Source organism: Eucalyptus grandis, chromosome 10 (assembly GCF_016545825.1).
Source record: "Eucalyptus grandis isolate ANBG69807.140 chromosome 10, ASM1654582v1, whole genome shotgun sequence".
In the NCBI taxonomy this organism is placed as follows: Eukaryota; Viridiplantae; Streptophyta; class Magnoliopsida; order Myrtales; family Myrtaceae; genus Eucalyptus; species Eucalyptus grandis.
Window position 1 is genome coordinate 37,602,254 of NC_052621.1, and position 17,674 is coordinate 37,619,927.

Sequence of the window (17,674 nt, forward strand, 5' to 3'; positions counted from 1 at the left end):
TAAAAGGAAAGGAAATGAAGATGATCTACTCAATACATTATGGGTAGCCTGAGTAATAGCATGAGAGACAGGTGAAGAGCCCTATGCCCACTCAAAAAGTACTCTCATTTTATGAAGATGCTGAAAACCTTATACTATAATATTCTAAACCGTGTTAACCTTGGACCTTACCATGATGGTACTCAGGAGGAGGAAAAAAAATAGAGATACATCAATACTGGCCAAACTCAACCACAGAGAGAGAGAGAGAGAGAGAGAGAGAGAGAGAGAGAGAGAGACCTTAAGTCTCTGCTTACTATCCTTGTCCCAAAAGTTAAAAGTACCATCAGATCCAGCAGTGGCAAAGGTATGATGCACCTGAAGTAAGAAAGTCAAACTCTGGATGAATGTTGACTGTCTAGATGAGGTTGCCAATATGGATTACTGAAGATTGACTCACTGGATGGAAATTCAAGGAGTTGACAGAATAAATGTCGTTGTTATCTCTATGACACTTAAATGTGAAGTTTTTACTGATCTGGGAATCATCCAGGTGATGAACGCCAACCCTCCCCTCGATGGATCCAACCTAGAGTTAACAGAATTTTACCATTATCATAGGAGCAAAAAGTTAAAGGACCGCAATAAGAATATAGTACAAGATAAAAAATATAAATATGTCATTGAGGAACAAAGACCAATACACTTAATCATGAAAAAAGGATGATAAGCATGGTTTAATCTGAATTATATCACAATATAAGGTTTAGAAGCAATTGACCATTGTTTCATTCTCATCATGTCAACGCAACCCAACTGCCTTGTACATATTCTCATCACTATAATTCATATTTTATTGAGCAAATGAATAGCAGAAAATGATGCACATCATACACATGATAACTAACTGCAACTGCAACTGAGTACTTACCAAAAAACCTTGTTGGTCAGGGAAAGCTGCAACACATCTTGTCTGGTACTTTAGGGGTGAAGTAAATCTCTTGAACTCAGCCTGTTATCATTTCCAACAGTAAAACCTCGATAACTTGAAACTTATTCCAGTAGTACTGGAAAATTGAGGTGGATCAACTGTGAGCAAAGAATGAAAGACGACTTCTTTTTCTTTTGAATTCTTCTTAAAGGGAAAAAAAATTGTTTTATAACTGCCATTAGCAAATTCAGACCATTAAAGAAATTAGAGAAAAGTTGTGTGCAACAACAGGTGAATAGGCCATTATCACAAAATATAATCCTGGATAGAAAAAGATAACTGCCATCTTATATGCCGAGTAACATTGTGTTGCCATGTGCTAAGTGATGTAAACATACTTCAATCGAGAGCCCTATGAACATATTAAATTAATTAGTTGCTTTAGTCTCCTTGCGAAATAGGTCTAGCAAATGAAGGAAAACTTCGCCTAATATCCATTATCTTGAGTTTAAGGTTAACATGAGCAATAACCATCTCCAAATCCTGTATCAGTGTACAAGTACAATGAATGTGCAACGTATCCTATTGCTGTTCCTTCTTTAAAGTGGTTGCCAAGGTTACATGATGTCTGGGCACACAATTAGCAGAAAATAATGCAAACAAGCTTCCAATGTCTCTTGTTCCCATCAAAATCGCATACCTTAAAAAGGGTACTGATATTGTCCTGAATGTAGCTTAAAACACAAATAAGTGGCCACTTATGGAGGATAACAATTGCAATGTCAAGTGATATTCCATGGGAACAAATATGTTAAACGAATGAAGAACATTCAATTAGATTGAAAATTTAGAAGGTTATACCTGAGGATTCTGCAGATTAAAGACAATAAGATTCCTATCTGCAGTGGCAACAACCATCAGGGGATATCTCACTGTCATTGCATAGCAGCGCTCTGGGAGCTGTTGAGTATGTACTGGATTTGACTGCCTCGTGTCCCAGTACCTTAATCATGTCGAAACGAGATATAGAAAATATCATCAGTACTTGAAACAAGTTGCATCAAGAAATTTCTCCAAAAATAACATCAGGCTGCAGATATCATGGATCAATAGGGAAGAAACATTGTGAGTCCTATCCTTGTGGTACACTGTTAAAATAATGATGTGCACACATCTTCATGCAATTAATGTAAGGTCATTATCCTCCAAAATCGATGCAACAAAGACAGAAGAGCATGACCAATGCAAGTCTCAACATAATTATAACAGCAGAAAATTAAAAGATTGAAGCAACTATATAATGCAGCATCGGCTTAGTCATGAGATAGTGCTGCTCCATCCGTGCACTACAATTCTATGCTAGAATTACAAACATTGGAATTATGAGAAAAATTTGATTGCAGCACCATCACCACCTAATGTACATCAATTAAATTGACAGTTAAATGCAGCAGATTGTGATAAAATACTCCTATGCCATGCGTACAAATGACAAGCAAGATAACTCGTACTTCAGGGTCTTGTCCCAGCTTCCTGTAACTAAGACATTCATCTCTGGGATCCAAGCAACCTCCTTAATGGGTGCGTCATGCATGGCAACTGTCACGGGCTGACCTCCAGACATTAAAGACCACATTTTTGCTTGTTTATCACAGCCGCCAGAAAAGACAGTCGTTCCATCATCCTTCCAAGCTGAACAAAGTACCTTTTAAAAGAAATGGAGATATTTTCCAGAGAGCATATATAAAAACATATTAGATCATGGAAACGAAAACTCAGACAAAATCCTTCTAATGCGAAACCAAGGTTAGACAATCACCGGTTGGTCATGTGATATCGACGCCTTGGGCACGCTAGTTACAGAAGCCCCATTCTTCGTAAGTTCCCAGCACCGTACCTACAAAGATTTTCAAGACGGCGACAGGAAAAAAAAAATGGGCGTCAACAAAAAGCTAAAACACAGCAGTCGATGTTCGCCCGTAAGGTTTCCGTAAAGTACAAACCGAACTGTGCAAACCTGATTATCCCACGAAGTAGCAACCAAGTGGTTGGCCCTGGGGCTGAAACTCAGGCTCGAAACGGAATCGCTGGGAGGTTGAATCACCTGACATCGTCACATTCGAAAGAGCTTAGCCAAAGACATCAAACTAACCTCTACAACCAACCGTCCCATCAGAACTAACAGAAAAAATCCACAAAACAACGATCAAATCGCCAAACTGATCACACACGCACAACGCATAATTCACCGAACGTAAATCTACTGATCGCGGCTTCCTAAGGAAGGCGTCTCCCTAATGGAAATCCGAAAACACCGCGAGTACGCACGACAGCACGCCAGTCCTCTAGCTTGAAACCGATCGATCATAGCCGTCGGGTTTAACGCCCATCTAACTCCGAACGACGCAGCAGCAAGAAAACACTCAGAACGCCGTAGCAGCGAAGAGCAGGTACCTCGGAAGACTTGTTAGGGTTATGGTTCCCGGCGCGAGCTGCTCCGAAAGCGGCCATTGCAGCGGCGGAGCGAGGAGGAGGAGGAGGAGGAGGGCGGGCGCTGTCGCTTGCGTTTTTTGGTTTTGGCGTTTTTTTGGCGTAGCGTTGTTGTGACGACGTCGCGCGTTCGCCCGCGCCAAAGTGAAGCTTTTTGATCGAGATTTTCAAATTTGTCGTCATCTCTATTATCTAACATCATATATACTCCGAAAATCCAGTTTTCTAAATAAATCATCGTGACAATATTTATATTTTCATAACATAAGGTGCGCTCTTTTAACATTTTTGTTCTTTTTTCAGATAAACTATGCGACACTTAAACCAACGATATTATTTCTTAACAAGAAAAGAAGTTAATTCAATTTCATTATTACTGATTGCTTAATTTTAAAATATGGAAATACTTGTTGGATACACTTAATGATTGTTCGTAAATTTCTAAATACAAGTGAATATATTGAACAAGTAATATAATAATAATAAAGAATATTGTCCCATAGAGATCGATGATTAATAAACTAATTAAATACTAAAATAGATTAATTTTAAAATTTATCTAATACATCAAAATATAATTGAGAATAAATTAAAAACAAAATTTGGAGACTAAATGCAGTAAATCAATCGGATAAATATGTTAGAATATCCAATTTCACCATAACCATTTATATGAATTTCATATTATTGTGGGTACAAGAACGATATCAAACATGTGATAGCGGAATTTTATAATCTATTTACTATTCTATCTCTAGGTATAGCAAACCTACTCAATTTATTAATCAACTATATCTCTATGTGAATTAAAAATAAATATAAGTGCATTAAAAACTATGAATATTCCTTATTTACAATAAGTCTTTCGGATTACCTTATCACTGAAAATTACACAAATAACGCAGTATATTTCTATCCATGTTTAATTCATGGTTTTATATTATAATAAGCAATTACATATTATCACTCCTCAGTCTCAAACATGCAATTACATATTATCACTCCTCAGTCTCAAACATGCACATCAGATCATTCAAGTAGGTCAATCACTCAAAATCATTATACACAATAATATATAACTCACATGAATGAAATCAATTATAAAACATAAAAATCATGAAATTCACATCATCATGGTTAGGCTACATCGTAGCTCTAACAAAAGAAAATTTAAACATAGCAGATGAAGAAATAAAAGTATAAATCAAACCCAACATCTTGAATAAAAAAATAAGAATTTTGTCACCACTTTTGTTTTCTCTTCAAAATACTTGAAAAATTATTAGAACAATAAAAAACGATCTAACAATACTTGAAAAACTATCAAAATAATGAAAAACGATATAACAAAAACCTAACTGCTCTCTCCCTCTCGATGTTCTATCAGATGATCTTTTATTTGATATTTATCTCTCGACGCTTGTAGATAACATTAGCGAATAAAATCAAGGATCCCTGATTTGATATCCATATTCCATTACTTTTTTTATTTGAATTCCTGATTTTTGTCATTCTTTTTCTTATCTTCTCCATATCTCATTATTCCGTATAAATAAGGAAAATTCAAATAATCATAAGAAAATCCAAATATTTTCTCATAGATATTGCATTATTTATTATCTAAAATAGGTAAAATAACTCTATTTTTATAGAGTTATCAATGATTTTTGTAGACCTGGAACAAAATATTCACTTCGATCTTTTCATTCGACCTTTATGAAATGTATCGATTGATATAATAGTCTATTAATTAACATGTAATGATCTAGTGTGTTGACTTGATAATATTTATGTTATTGATGTTGAACATTGATCTAACATAGAGATGTATGAGTGGAAATAGATCCTATATCGATAAATAGTGTGTCCATTAAAATCTTAGCAAAGCTAATTCTTTATTCATAAATTTTAAAATAAATTATATACATATGTGGATAAATGGTTGGCATAATTGAAAAAAGAAGGTTTAATTTAAATGGTTCCGAAAGTCTCAGGGGCATACAATTTTAGAAATTAGAAGCATTTTAAAAATTTAATGTGCAGCAATCATCTCTTCATTGAAAATCTTTAGGAAATTATAATCAAGTTGAACTTAATAATTAAATTTCAAAGGGCCAAAAAATAATCCAGTTTCGTGGGTAAAATTCTAAAAAAATAAGTGAAAACATGCCATGCCATACAATGGTTATTGAGATCCAAAGCAACCTCATCCGGTTCAAAGTTTTCTTGTAAAAATCGAGAGACGTGTGAATTTTTATCTCCTTAATTGCGAGTTTGAGTCTTGGAATTCATAATCATTATATATTCTAAGAAAAGTCGAGCTTGGGCACAAACTTTAAATATGCCTAAACTAAACTTTTTCAATAATCCATATTAAAGTTAACTTGAGCCGATAAAAAGTTTTGAGACTAGACTAGTCTAGTCCTACTCAAGTTAGTGCTCAAGCATTGACTTGGGAGCAAAGGGGTTGCGCCACTGCTGGTGTGAGCCTGTGTAGGGCCAGGCAAACACGGTCCGCCGGCCGGCCACTCCTGATCAAAAACATTTTTAAGCATGTAAGTTAAGTCCCGAAATCAAAATTGAGATCAAAATTTGATCTCATCTATTCAAACAATCCTAGCAAGTAGGTAGGAAAGGCTTTCATTTGTCGATCTGGCCCAACAATCTCCTGCCCACCACAAGAGCCTAGCTTCAAGCATTACCCCAACCCAACCCCCGCGACCGCTCAACCAGACGACTCCGCCACCACCTGCCGCCGCCACCACCCAGTGGACACCTCGAGCTCACTTCCCTTCGATTGCCGCCGATCTCGCTGTCCGCCTCGCTCCGCGACGACCTGGTAGGTTTCAATCTCGTTCATTGTGTCCACGCAGTTCGCGTGCGACTTGGAAGCGAAGTAGTTGCTGTTCATGTCTGATAACCTCCGAGCGTTTTCCGCTTTCGAGATTGATCGGGGACTGATGTGGCGTGGATGTGATATGGCGGTCTGTGATCTTGATTGGGAGTATTAGTGGGATTTTAGCCTCCGAAGTTGCAGTAAACATACCTAGGAAATTGGCCGCACTGCAGTGTGCTGAAAGGTTGTACCTTTTCGGCTGTTGATTCATCCAACAGGCGGGGAAAGATTCTCGACGCTGTCTTTTAGCCCTCCGATGGTTTGACAAGTTATTTAGAATGCGAATCGCGGTCTTGACCATTGGAATGCTGGATGCATTCCAGTTATATTCCCCATGGCAGGAACCTCCTCTATTTGAATTTGTCTCGAAACCATCTAAGTGGAGTCCTTCCGATGAAAATTGGTAACTTGAAAAATTTGGACGCATTAGATGTGATATCCGAAATTTGGCCCATATTTCGAAATATATGAAATGGTTATTTTATCGATGCACTTATAGTTATTTTACTCTGAACTGATAACTCATGAGTAACTAATCTATTGGGTGAGGCCATAAAAGTTTAAAACGCGAAAGACGAGAGAATTCAGTTAGAGATCGATTGCTTGTCCATAAAAATCGATAATGGTCAATGCTACGTTGTTATACATCCATTAGCGAATGAATATAAATCAATTCGACGGAAGTACGTAGTCGGTTTGTTGGTGATTCCACAAGATTACGATACTCACGTCAAACAACGATAAACCAATTTTCTATTGATATTATATATGGGATACGTAAGTAAATCCTCGCAATTACATGACAAGCGATGGTTGTCCATGATTCGAAGAGGGACAAACGTGACTAGAAAATTATCGACCATGGGTCAACCCCTAAAAGCCATCCGATAGTTTAGGTCGTACTAGAATCGCATTTGATCGATTTTTAACCATGAAATTTAATTTGATATCGGATATCAAACTTTTAAGGGTTTTAAGACTAATTTATTGTACGTCACCTCATCTATTTGCAAATTATTGACAAGTTCAAAATTTTCCATAAAGGAATTATTGGGAAAAAAAATTGAAACGGGAAAGGGAGTCGGACCCAGTGGCAAGATTGTGATTTTTGGACAAAAAGTGAACTTTTAAGAAAATTGAAACAAAAAGGGGGAAAAATATGGGGAGGAGAGGAGTTTATGGAAGATATTTTGTAAAAAATATCAATTTTCTCTCTCTCCTTCTCTTTCTCTCTCTTTCTCTTAGGGCTGAGCGTGGTTCCCAGGTTACCTGGGAACCGGAACCGCACCGGAGGAGGGTCCGGTTCGGTTCCCGGTTCCAAGGGGGGACCGGTTCCGGTTCCGGTTCCTTTTCTCCGGGAACCGGAACCGGTTACTTAGGGCAGAAAAAGCGGATGCCCCCCCTCTTTCTCTCTCTCAGACTCGCCCAATCGCCCGTAGCTGCCCCCTCTCTCTCTCTCAGACTCGCCCAGTCGCCGCACCGCCGCGTCTCCGCGCCGCACCGGCCATCTCCGCGCCGCACCGCCGCGTCTCCGCGCCGCACCGCCGCGTCTCCGCGCCGCACCGGCCATCTCGCCGCCGCCGCGTCTCCGCCGCACCGCCATCTCTCGTGCCGCACCGCGCGTCTCCACCTGCGGAACCCACGACCGCCCCTCTCTCCTCTCTCTCTCTCTCTCTCTCTCTCTCTCTCTCTCTCTCTCTCTCTCAAACTCGCCCGTAGCCGCCCCCTCTCTCTATCTCTCAACCTCAATCTCGCACCCGCACCCGCACATTCCCTCTCCCCCTTCACCGGCGTCCCCCGAGCCACCGGCCATCTCCGCGCCGCATCGCCGCGTCTCCACCTGCGGAACCCACGACCGCGAGTGCTGCTAGTGGTTCGATCTTCCACCGCCCTACAGCCATCCGAAGCGCCACCCCCCGTCGCTGTTCCCACGCCCTGCCGACGCCTGCTGCAGCCATGACCCAGCGCCGCTGCTCCTACTCTGCCCGATGCAGCCCCTAGCTCCGCCAGCTATCCCTCTCACTCACGAGCTTCGCCACGCAGCAGAATGCCTCCGCGCCCCTGCTCACCAGCAATTACCGCCGGGCTGCAGGCCGTCCCTACTCTACCGGTGAGCTGCTACTACTTGAAATATGTGTAGAGTGACTGCAATTAGCTCTATCTTGTTCTTTTGGTATTGTTCTTTCTCTTTAGTTGCAAGGGGTCTGTTTCCATGTTGAGGGGGGAATTTGTTTTGTTGTCTGTGAGTAGGTTGCTCAATTTTTTGAAGTTGTGAAAGTGGTGACAATTTTGGATGTATAGAATGCGGAAAATTGAAGTTGTGAGAGTGGTACTCTAGTCTAGTGTACTGTTCTCGAGAAAAACAACTCGACCTTGGATGTTCTAGTGACTTGGATGTGATGTTATAGTTGAATTTTGGCTTCGGCTTTTAAATGAAAGTTGTAAAGGACTTCTTGGAGTATAACATACTCAAATTTGGGACAAAAAAAACAAGTATAGGTGGGTGAAATCGTTATTCTTTGGAAAGACTGGATCTGGAGATTTTGGGACCGACCCTTGATGAATGCATGGACTGTAAGGCAACCTTTTTTGTCGAAATTTCACTTCGATTTCTTAACAAAAGTTGTAAAGGACATCCTGAGGTACAACATATCAAAAATTTAGAGAAAAAAACAAGAATAGGTAGGTGAAATCGTGGTCCTTTGGAGATGGTTAGATCTGGAATTACGGTACTACGAACAGGGATTTTAACCGTCCATATTTAATTATCTAGGACGAATTTGACTTCGATGTTTTCATGAAGTATCTATCTTATGGTCTTGGATATCACATAGTCGAATTTCATAATGTTTTAAGGTCATTTGGGTATTTAATCGGAAATGTTTCTAAAACTATGCAATCTGATGTGTTCGGATCTTGTAAGTTGTAATGTGTGGACTATATCATTTTGTATGAGGTTCTTTTGGAAATGTGTTCTGCATGAAATATCTCTCCTCATGTCTTCCCTACAACATATTTAAATTTCGTAATTTTTGTAGTTCATTTGCCTATTTAACCAAAAATGTTTCAAAAACTGTGCAAGTAGAGAATAGGAAAAGTAAATCGATTTTATCTTTTAATCCAGAACGAATTGGACTATGATTTCTTCATGAAACTTGTACCTCTAGGTCTTAAATACAACGTGTCCAAATTTCAGAATTTTCTGAGTTTATTTAAGGGTTTAATCGAAATTATTTTCAAAACGTGTACCTCTAGACATTCTTGTTATAGTGGTGTTTTATTTTTACTTTCTAGTTTACTATTTGTTTTGAAATTTCTAATTATATTCTATTATTGTTGTGCAGTGCCAAGTTAATGTATCAAGATAACATGTTAATGGAGGTGGAGGGACGTGAGGAGATGACTCCGATTACGGAATTGGAGTTTTCCAACGATGAAATTAAAGAAGAGGCACCCCCTTACCTCGAGTGCCACAAATAAGGTACCCGGTTCTCATCTTTCCCATGATAAGAAACATACATTTGAATGTTGGAATCATTATTCGAAAATTAGTGATAAGGATAGAAACATATATCAAGTGAAGTGCATTCATTGTGGGTCAATGCTTAAGTACCGTGTTGCTAATGGTACTTCTGCAATGAGAAAGCACTTGACCACATGCAAGAGATTTCCCCGTAATCTATATAAGAGGCAGAAATTTTTTGTACCATGTAATGTCAACATGGCTGGCAAGGGAGGAGGGGATTCTAGTATTGGTAGCATCTTATCAACATGGGCATTTAATCAAGAGCGTTGTAGACTAATGCTTGCTCAGTTCATCATCCTTGATGGACAATATTTTTCCTTGGTTGAGCGTGTTGAATTTTGTGAATATGTTAGTAAGTTACAACCTCTCTTCAAACATATATCGCGTTTCATAGTGGCAAAAGATTGCATGAAGTTGTTTTTATGTGAAAGAACTTCTTTGAAGAATTATTTTGAAAAGATTAATTCTAAGATCGCACTCACGACCGATACATGAACTTCCAATCAAAATCTGAATTACTTGTATCTCACTGCACATTTTATTGATGAAAATTGAAAGTTGCATAAAAGAATCATCAATTTTGTGGTGATGCATAGTCACAGGGGTAAAGAGATTGGAAAAATGGTGGAGGGATGCATTGAGAAGTGGGGAATAGAAAAAAAAGTGTCGACAATTACCGTGGATAATACTAACTCGAATGATGTTGCAGTTAGCTATTTGATGGATAAACTTTCAAAACAAAAGTCGTTAATATTAAATGGTAGTGTTTTGCACATGAGGTGTACAGTTCATATATTAAATTTGATTGTGAGAGATGGCTTGACTATGGTATGTGACTCCATTGCACGTATTCGAAATGTGGTTAGATATATAAGGAGTTCTCCCATAAGAGCCCAAGAATTTCAATCTTGCATTGAGAAAGAAAAGATCACTTATAAGGGTTCGGTAGTTCTTGATGTCGCCATTAGATGGAACTCCACTTACCTCATGTTAGACACCGCCATAAAGTTCAGAAAAGCTTTCGAAAGGATGGAAGATCACGATCCATTTTTTGTAAGTGAGCTTAATTATGAAACTCCTAGTGAAGATGATTGGGAAAATGCTATTATTCTTTCGGATTTTCTCAAAATATTCTATGATGCCACCAATCAGATGTCTGGACTTCATATGTTATTTCAAATGATTATTTTGAAGGATAGCTCTTTTGTATAGAAATTTGAAAGATGCGATCAATGCTTCGAATCCTAAGCTTCAAGATATATGTGTGAAAATGAAAGAAAAATTTGACAAATATTATGGAAGCTTGGATAAAGTGAATATGATGGTATTGATTGCGGTTGTGTTAGATCCTAGAGCCAAGTTAAATTATGTGAGTTTCTTGTATGGACAAATTTATGATGATGAATCAAAAATTAAAGAGATGCATTACAAGGTGAATGATACATTGGAGCGTTTGTATCAATTTTATTAGCAATCTTCTCTTACTTCAAGTGATCAAGATTTTGGTGACCATAATTTAGGTGTAAGTAGTAGTAATTCAAATTCCAATACTGATACAAGTGGTAGCGAATGAATAAAGAAGCATAACGCCCAAGCTTGGAAGAAAATGTTTTTCTACTCGAATGAACAAGGGAGCGATGACAAAAAGTCCGAGCTTGATGAGTATCTTCAAAAAAAAATGAAAAGGATCTTGGTATTGACATTTTGATTTGGTGGAAGACTAATGGCTCAAAATATAAGATCATTTCCTTGATGGCTCGAGATATTTTGTGAATTCCTGTAACTACCGTTGCTTCAGAATCAATTTTTAGTACATCGGATCGTGTGCTTAATGGCTTTCGGAGTTCTTTAACTCCAAAAGTAGTGAAAGCTTTGATTTGCACTCAAGATTGGTTGAGAGCCGCTCGTGTACCGCTTGATGTTGAAGAGTGTATTGAGAACGCAAAACAATTTGAGTTGAGTAAGTAATGTTTATATTTTTATATATTGTAATTCTTTTTGTATATCTGATAACTGAATATTTTATTTAATCTCTTCCTCTTTTTTTCAGATGTGGTTGGTTTTAATGCGGAGATTATGGTCGATAAATAAAGTTGGTGGTGTCGCACTTGCAATGGATCCAACGGTTGAGAAGTCAAGCAAGGTTTTTTGTTGGCTTATTGATGAGCAACTTTGTTTGTCATAATTTTAATGCAAGCTCATTTTTATGTATATTGAATTTTTGAACTATGTTGTCAAAAAAATTAAATGGGCAAAATGGTATCTTTCATGGAGTATTATCGATATTGATTTTTTTCTGTGTCTTTACTTAGGATTTTGATTGATTTGTATTTATGTTTTTGCAAGATTTTGCTGTGCCAAATGAATCACATGGAATGGTTGCAGAGTACACACTACGGAGTAGATGAAAATTTGAGATCTTGTTGACACTTCTGGTTTTTCATCTCTTTAGAAACTTCTTTGAGAACTTCTTATTAGTTTTGATTATGTATGTTCAAATTCTTGACAGTTGGAATTGGTATGTTTACTAAGATGTGGGAAGTTACCGTGTAGTATACGCGTACATTATAGTTTTTTTTGATAACGTACGCATACGTTATATATATTTTTTGGTTACGTGCATGCACGTTATAGTTTTTTTTTGGTAACGTGCGCATAAGTTATATATTTTTTGGTAACGTGCGCAAACGTTATAGTTTTTTTTTTTGGTAACGTGCGCGTACGTTATAGTTTTTTGGTAACGTGCGCGTACGTTATATATTTTTTTTTTTGGATAACGTGCGCATATGTTATAATTCAAATCTGAAAATAACAAAAAAAAAAAACCTGTTGGAACCTGGAACCGACCCTGGAACCTGTGACAGGGTAGGTTTCAGGTTCTCAATTCCCACGGGTAGGTTCCAAGTTCCTCATTTTGAGGAACCTGTACCCGAGGGTAGGTTCCAAGTTCCAGACGAAACCAAACCGGAACCTGGAACCGTTCACCCCTACTTTCTCTCTCTCACTTTTTCCCCTTCATGCCAACCCATCTGCCCACTGCCCGTTCTCTCTCCCCCACGTTTTCTTCCCCCTCTTTAACCGAACTCACCTATTTCCTTCCCCTTCCAATTGCTTTCATTTCCCCTCAAATTCTTCATCTTTTTCCTCTTCATTTTTTTTCCTTTTGCTGCCCCTTGTCCATTCTTGACCGCCGCTACTCACGCCACCTTTGTCCGCCGCTTGAAGCCGTGCCATTTGCCGTCTTCACCACCGAACAACCAAGCTTGGCTGCTCCTCAACTTCACCAAACGACCATCTTTGGCCGCTGGATCACTGCCGCTCATCACCACATCTGTGCCGTTGTTTGAGCCACCGCTACCGTCCTCATCACCTCAAGCCACCACCTTCGCCGTTAGACCACCACTGAACCCTCTCTTTGTGGTCGTGAGCCTTGAGAGGCTTTGCTGCCACCATTCAAGCTCCCGCTCAAGTCAAGAACATCGTATTCTCGACCCCGTCACGCCACCATTGCTGTAAGCTCGCCATCGTCAGAATTCATGAGTTAACTCATAATCCTTGATTATAGTGTTAATTACATTTAGGGATAGGTTAGTAAAGGATAATGATAGTTAGTGTTAGTTAATTTTAGTTTAACCTTAATTTCGATTAAGGACGGTATAGATTAAATTTAAGTGTGATTAGTTTAAGTAATTACGATTAGATTAATTAATCGTGATTAGATTAATTAATTGAGTTTGTTTAATTAATTGTGAGTTGATTGATTAATCATAATTTGTTTAATTAGTCGTAAATTATTTAATTAATTGTAATTATTTTAATATAGTTAGGCTAATTAACAAGTTTAGTTTAATTAATCGTACTTAGCCTAATTAATCGTGATGAGTATAATTAATGACATATTATCCGTTAAGTATAATTTTATGATTATTATATTGGATGGATCTATGCATAGTTCCAATTATTTGAGCTTGTTATGCTGCGTTATTGGTTGTTTAATGTATATGCTTTACTTATTATTTTCAAAGAAGGTTTTTATGGACAAGAAAAATAGCGAATTTTGAGGTGTTGGGTATGGACTCTTAATTTTACGTGTGAAATAAAGCACTGGGGTTTTAAAATAAAAGTGGACAAAGTTTGATGGGTTAATTTCAAATACGTGACCATGTATGAATATTTTATTAGAATTTTAAGTGTGAAAATTTGCCAAAGTTGATTGTTTGAATGCAAATTCTTTTATATTGGGCTAATTACTAGCAGATAAAAATTGACTTGGTTGATAGTGTACTTGAGTGGTCATTTAATCGAACCTATCATCCAATGAGAGTTCGGGAGCGATGCCCGATTTTTATCAGATGCTCAGCGGGGATCTGAATGCGTAGTCGCTGTTGAGACTGGACAGATGCTCCTTATAGAATGTTGTCTAAGTAGGAGTTTTAGACGATGCCACGCCTGATGGGGTGGAATACCCAGTCACGTTGGAAAACTGCCAAGTGTTGGCTGTGGCTTGAAAGGTTGTAATAATCAAAACACATGTCAATGATTGTGATGTATTGCGCTTGATCATGAGGTAAAACTATGAGGCATGGTATGAGACGGGCCAAAACGGGTTTTAGATTATAATCAGGACTTGTGTATATGCTTGGTGTATGAGAGTTATTTGTTCTGGTTATTGATTATGCTTGTTGTATTGATAATGGCATATGTGATCTACTAATATGCAGGGATATGCCAAGGCGAGGGATGATTGTATCCCGTTGTATGTTTAGGCTGCCTCCGAAATGAATTTGCGTCCTAGTTTGGGTTTAGGTTGTTAACTCACTGAGATTTATATTTCACCCCATTGTTGTTTGTTATTTTCAGAGCCGTAATTTAGAGAACCGTTATGTTCGATTCAAGGTCCCTGTGGCGTTGAGGAGTTGGCCTCGCCGCTAGAGAAGTTTAAGTTAACCTTAAACCTCTGCCAGTTTTTGAAAAAGGCTTGTAATATTATACTTCCTAGGGTTAACAAGTATATAAATAAAAGTACTATTTTTGGAAAAGTTGGTTGCTGTGTTTTTACTATCCATGTTGTTTGTTGGTGTTTATGTTATATACTCCCACTTGCGTTTAATCGAAAGAGAAAAAGAATGGGTCAGCGACTGGTCCTGAGCCATCGCAAATTAATCAACCGTCGTGGGATGTTTACGCACTCGGGGTTCGGGGAGTGACATTAGATGTCTCGGGAAATATTCTAGATGATGAAATCCCCAGCAGTCTAAGCAATTGTTGTGACATCCTAAATTTTCAACCTGTTTTCTACTGAATTGATCGGGCATTTCATCGATACGCCTATAGGGCTGTTCTCAAAGCTAATCACTCTCGAGATAATTAAACAATCTAGGGAAGCCATTAAGAAGCTTTAAGGCAATAGAATTGAGAATTCGACTAGGAATCGGCTTCTCGACTATGCTCATCTTTAAAGGTCATTACGACACAGTTAAAAATTGAATTGAGATTAGAGATAAGTCGGTTAAATAAAGATGTGTGGCCGATCATGGGTGACTCCACTAAATTGGGAAATTCTCGTCGACTAGCACTAATTTGATTTTACTGTCGTTTTGGTACCCTGTATCCATAAATGAATCATCGAGATTTTCACGATAATTGAGAATCGCCAATGTGTCAATTGGGTTCAATGTGGTTCGAAGAAAATCGACTACAGGTCATTTGCCCTAAAAAGTTTTGAAAACTACCCGATAGCTTAGGTCACGCTAAAAATGCGTCGGAGTGAAATTAATCGCCAATTTAAGTCCGATTTCAGAAATTGAAGATTCTGTCATGTTACAATAAATTTTAGGAGAATCGACTCAGTCTCAAAAGATTTTTCTGACAACCGACACTTTCTAGAAAAAAGTCGTCGCCGGGTCGTTTTTGTGTAGAAAAAAGCCGAGGATTGTTTTTTATGGCAAAATTGAAAAGCAAGATGGATATATGGGTGGGGAAAAATGCCAAGATGATCAACGATTGATCAATTGATTTTATAGAAACCATTTGAAGTTGAATTGAAGAGAAATGAGTGGCCAATTGAAGCTAACAGAAGCAAAATTCGTAGCTCCCCCATCCCCCTAGCCAAATAGACCAATTGAGAAGTCATAGGAAGTGTATTGGTGGCCTAATGAAGGCTAAGTGATGATACTTGGTCTAGATTGAAACCTGGAGACCAAGTGTGGAAAAATCAAGCCTTGGTGGATCCCCCATCCCTCACCCATCTCTATCTCTTCTATCTCTCACTCCAACCAGCCCTAATCTCTCTCTCTCCCTCCCTCCCTTAGTCGACGCCAACAGCCACCGAAGAAGGAGGAGCAGCAGCCGTCCCTGCCAGCCGCCTGTCGCCGCGCCGGTGCCGCCCTCACCCCTCGCGCTCACGCGCCCACTTAGCCACGCACCGTCGTCCTCCTTGGCCGTCTCTCTCTCTCTCTCACCTAGCTGTTGTTTCTAGTTTTTGGAAGCTCAACCAAAGCTGTCTTCCACCATTTGTCCGCCGGTAAAGCCCCGCCAAAGTCCAGTTTGGTCTGTTCTTTCATTCTCGAGCAAGTCCCGCCTAAACTGATTGGTTTTTTTTTTGTAATTTCCAGCCAAGGTTAGCAAGTTTCGAAGTGAGTTTCCAACCGACTTGTGTGGTTGTTTTGGAGGTGTTCCAGGCCTCGGTTTCTAGGTCCGCTTTGGAGTTATTTGTTCCCCGCACCATTCCCATCGGTTTGAACCGACCCACGCGTTATTTCGGTGAGTTTAGCTCACTAATCCTCGCTTAGTAAACTAATGATGCTTAATGATTGATTAGTTTAAGTTAAGTATAATTAGGTTGTTAGATTAGACTAGATGGTGGATTGGGCTCTGCTCAAAGAGTGGCTAGTGCTGGTGTTGTTCTTTGGGGAAGAAGACAATGCCGCCATAGCTTCTCTCTCTCTCTCTCTCTCTCTCTCTCTCTCTCTCTGCTGGTGTTGTTCTTCAGGGAGCTTCTCTCTCTCTCTCTCTCTCTCTCTCTCTCTCTACTAGTGTTGTTCTTCGGGGAAGAATACAACGCTGCCATGGCTTCTCTCTCTCTCTCTCTCTCTCTCTCTCTCGATTTAGGGATTTAGGGTTTTGACTTGGGGTTTAAGACACCAAACGACGTCGTTTGATGGTTTACATGCTGACTGTACTCTCTGGCGAACCACATCAGTGTAAAAAATTAATAAAAAATTGTCACGTCGGATTTTCAGTCAACCGGATTGGCATGGGCACTGAAATGATTGTTTTTCAAAAATTTTGGTACTTAAGTGATCCGACGAAAACTTTTAGCATCAGAATGAGCGCCGTACACAACTTATGACACTTATAATGTACTTCTCCCGATTATTTTTTAAATTAAATGATTTTTGTTATTAATGAAAAATAATCGGGCATCGGTTGACAACACTAAAAATCTTTTGTTGGACTACAAAAAATGGTAGTATTTGTGGAAAGAAAAATTATGATATTTTGGCTAAGAGCAACCATATCTTCACACACGATATTTTATCGGGTATGATAAAAATGGAGAAATTGTCAGATGATTAGACCTATAATCGCAACAGTTTCTGGTGAGCTTCTGGTGAGTTATAGTATACTATATTAATGTAATTGCGGTAACTTCTGGTGAGCAATAGTATACTATATGACTATAATTGCGGCAACTTTTGGTGATCATATATAATATACTATATCAGAAATTGAGGCAACTTCTAGTGAGCATATATATATATATATGATATTATCTCAATATTTGAGACAGCTTTTGGTAAGCTATACTATCTATTATCGGCTTATAATAAATAATCTTAGATATGATCGG

The 17,674-nt window shown here is 38.7% G+C and overlaps 2 protein-coding genes across 2 annotated transcripts in view; one reads left to right on the forward strand and one right to left on the reverse strand.

Moving 5' to 3' along the window:
* Window positions 1-685: 685 nt before the first annotated feature.
* LOC104424193 (protein RAE1) lies at window positions 686-3,465 on the reverse strand. The gene is made up of 7 exons (XM_039303056.1): window positions 3,365-3,465; window positions 2,928-3,014; window positions 2,730-2,807; window positions 2,422-2,615; window positions 1,772-1,913; window positions 911-991; window positions 686-721 (listed from the first exon to the last, which is right to left on the reverse strand). Exons 1-7 carry the CDS (start codon window positions 3,419-3,421, stop codon window positions 686-688), a joined length of 675 nt encoding a protein of 224 aa, XP_039158990.1. The 5' UTR covers window positions 3,422-3,465.
* Window positions 3,466-6,199: 2,734 nt separating this feature from the next.
* LOC104423207 overlaps window positions 6,200-17,674 on the forward strand; it is a 34,121-nt gene continuing 22,646 nt past the window's right edge. The window contains exon 1 of the mRNA XM_010035696.3: window positions 6,200-6,239. The gene's annotated coding sequence lies outside the window, so the exon portion shown is untranslated. The remainder of the gene's footprint in view (window positions 6,240-17,674) is intronic.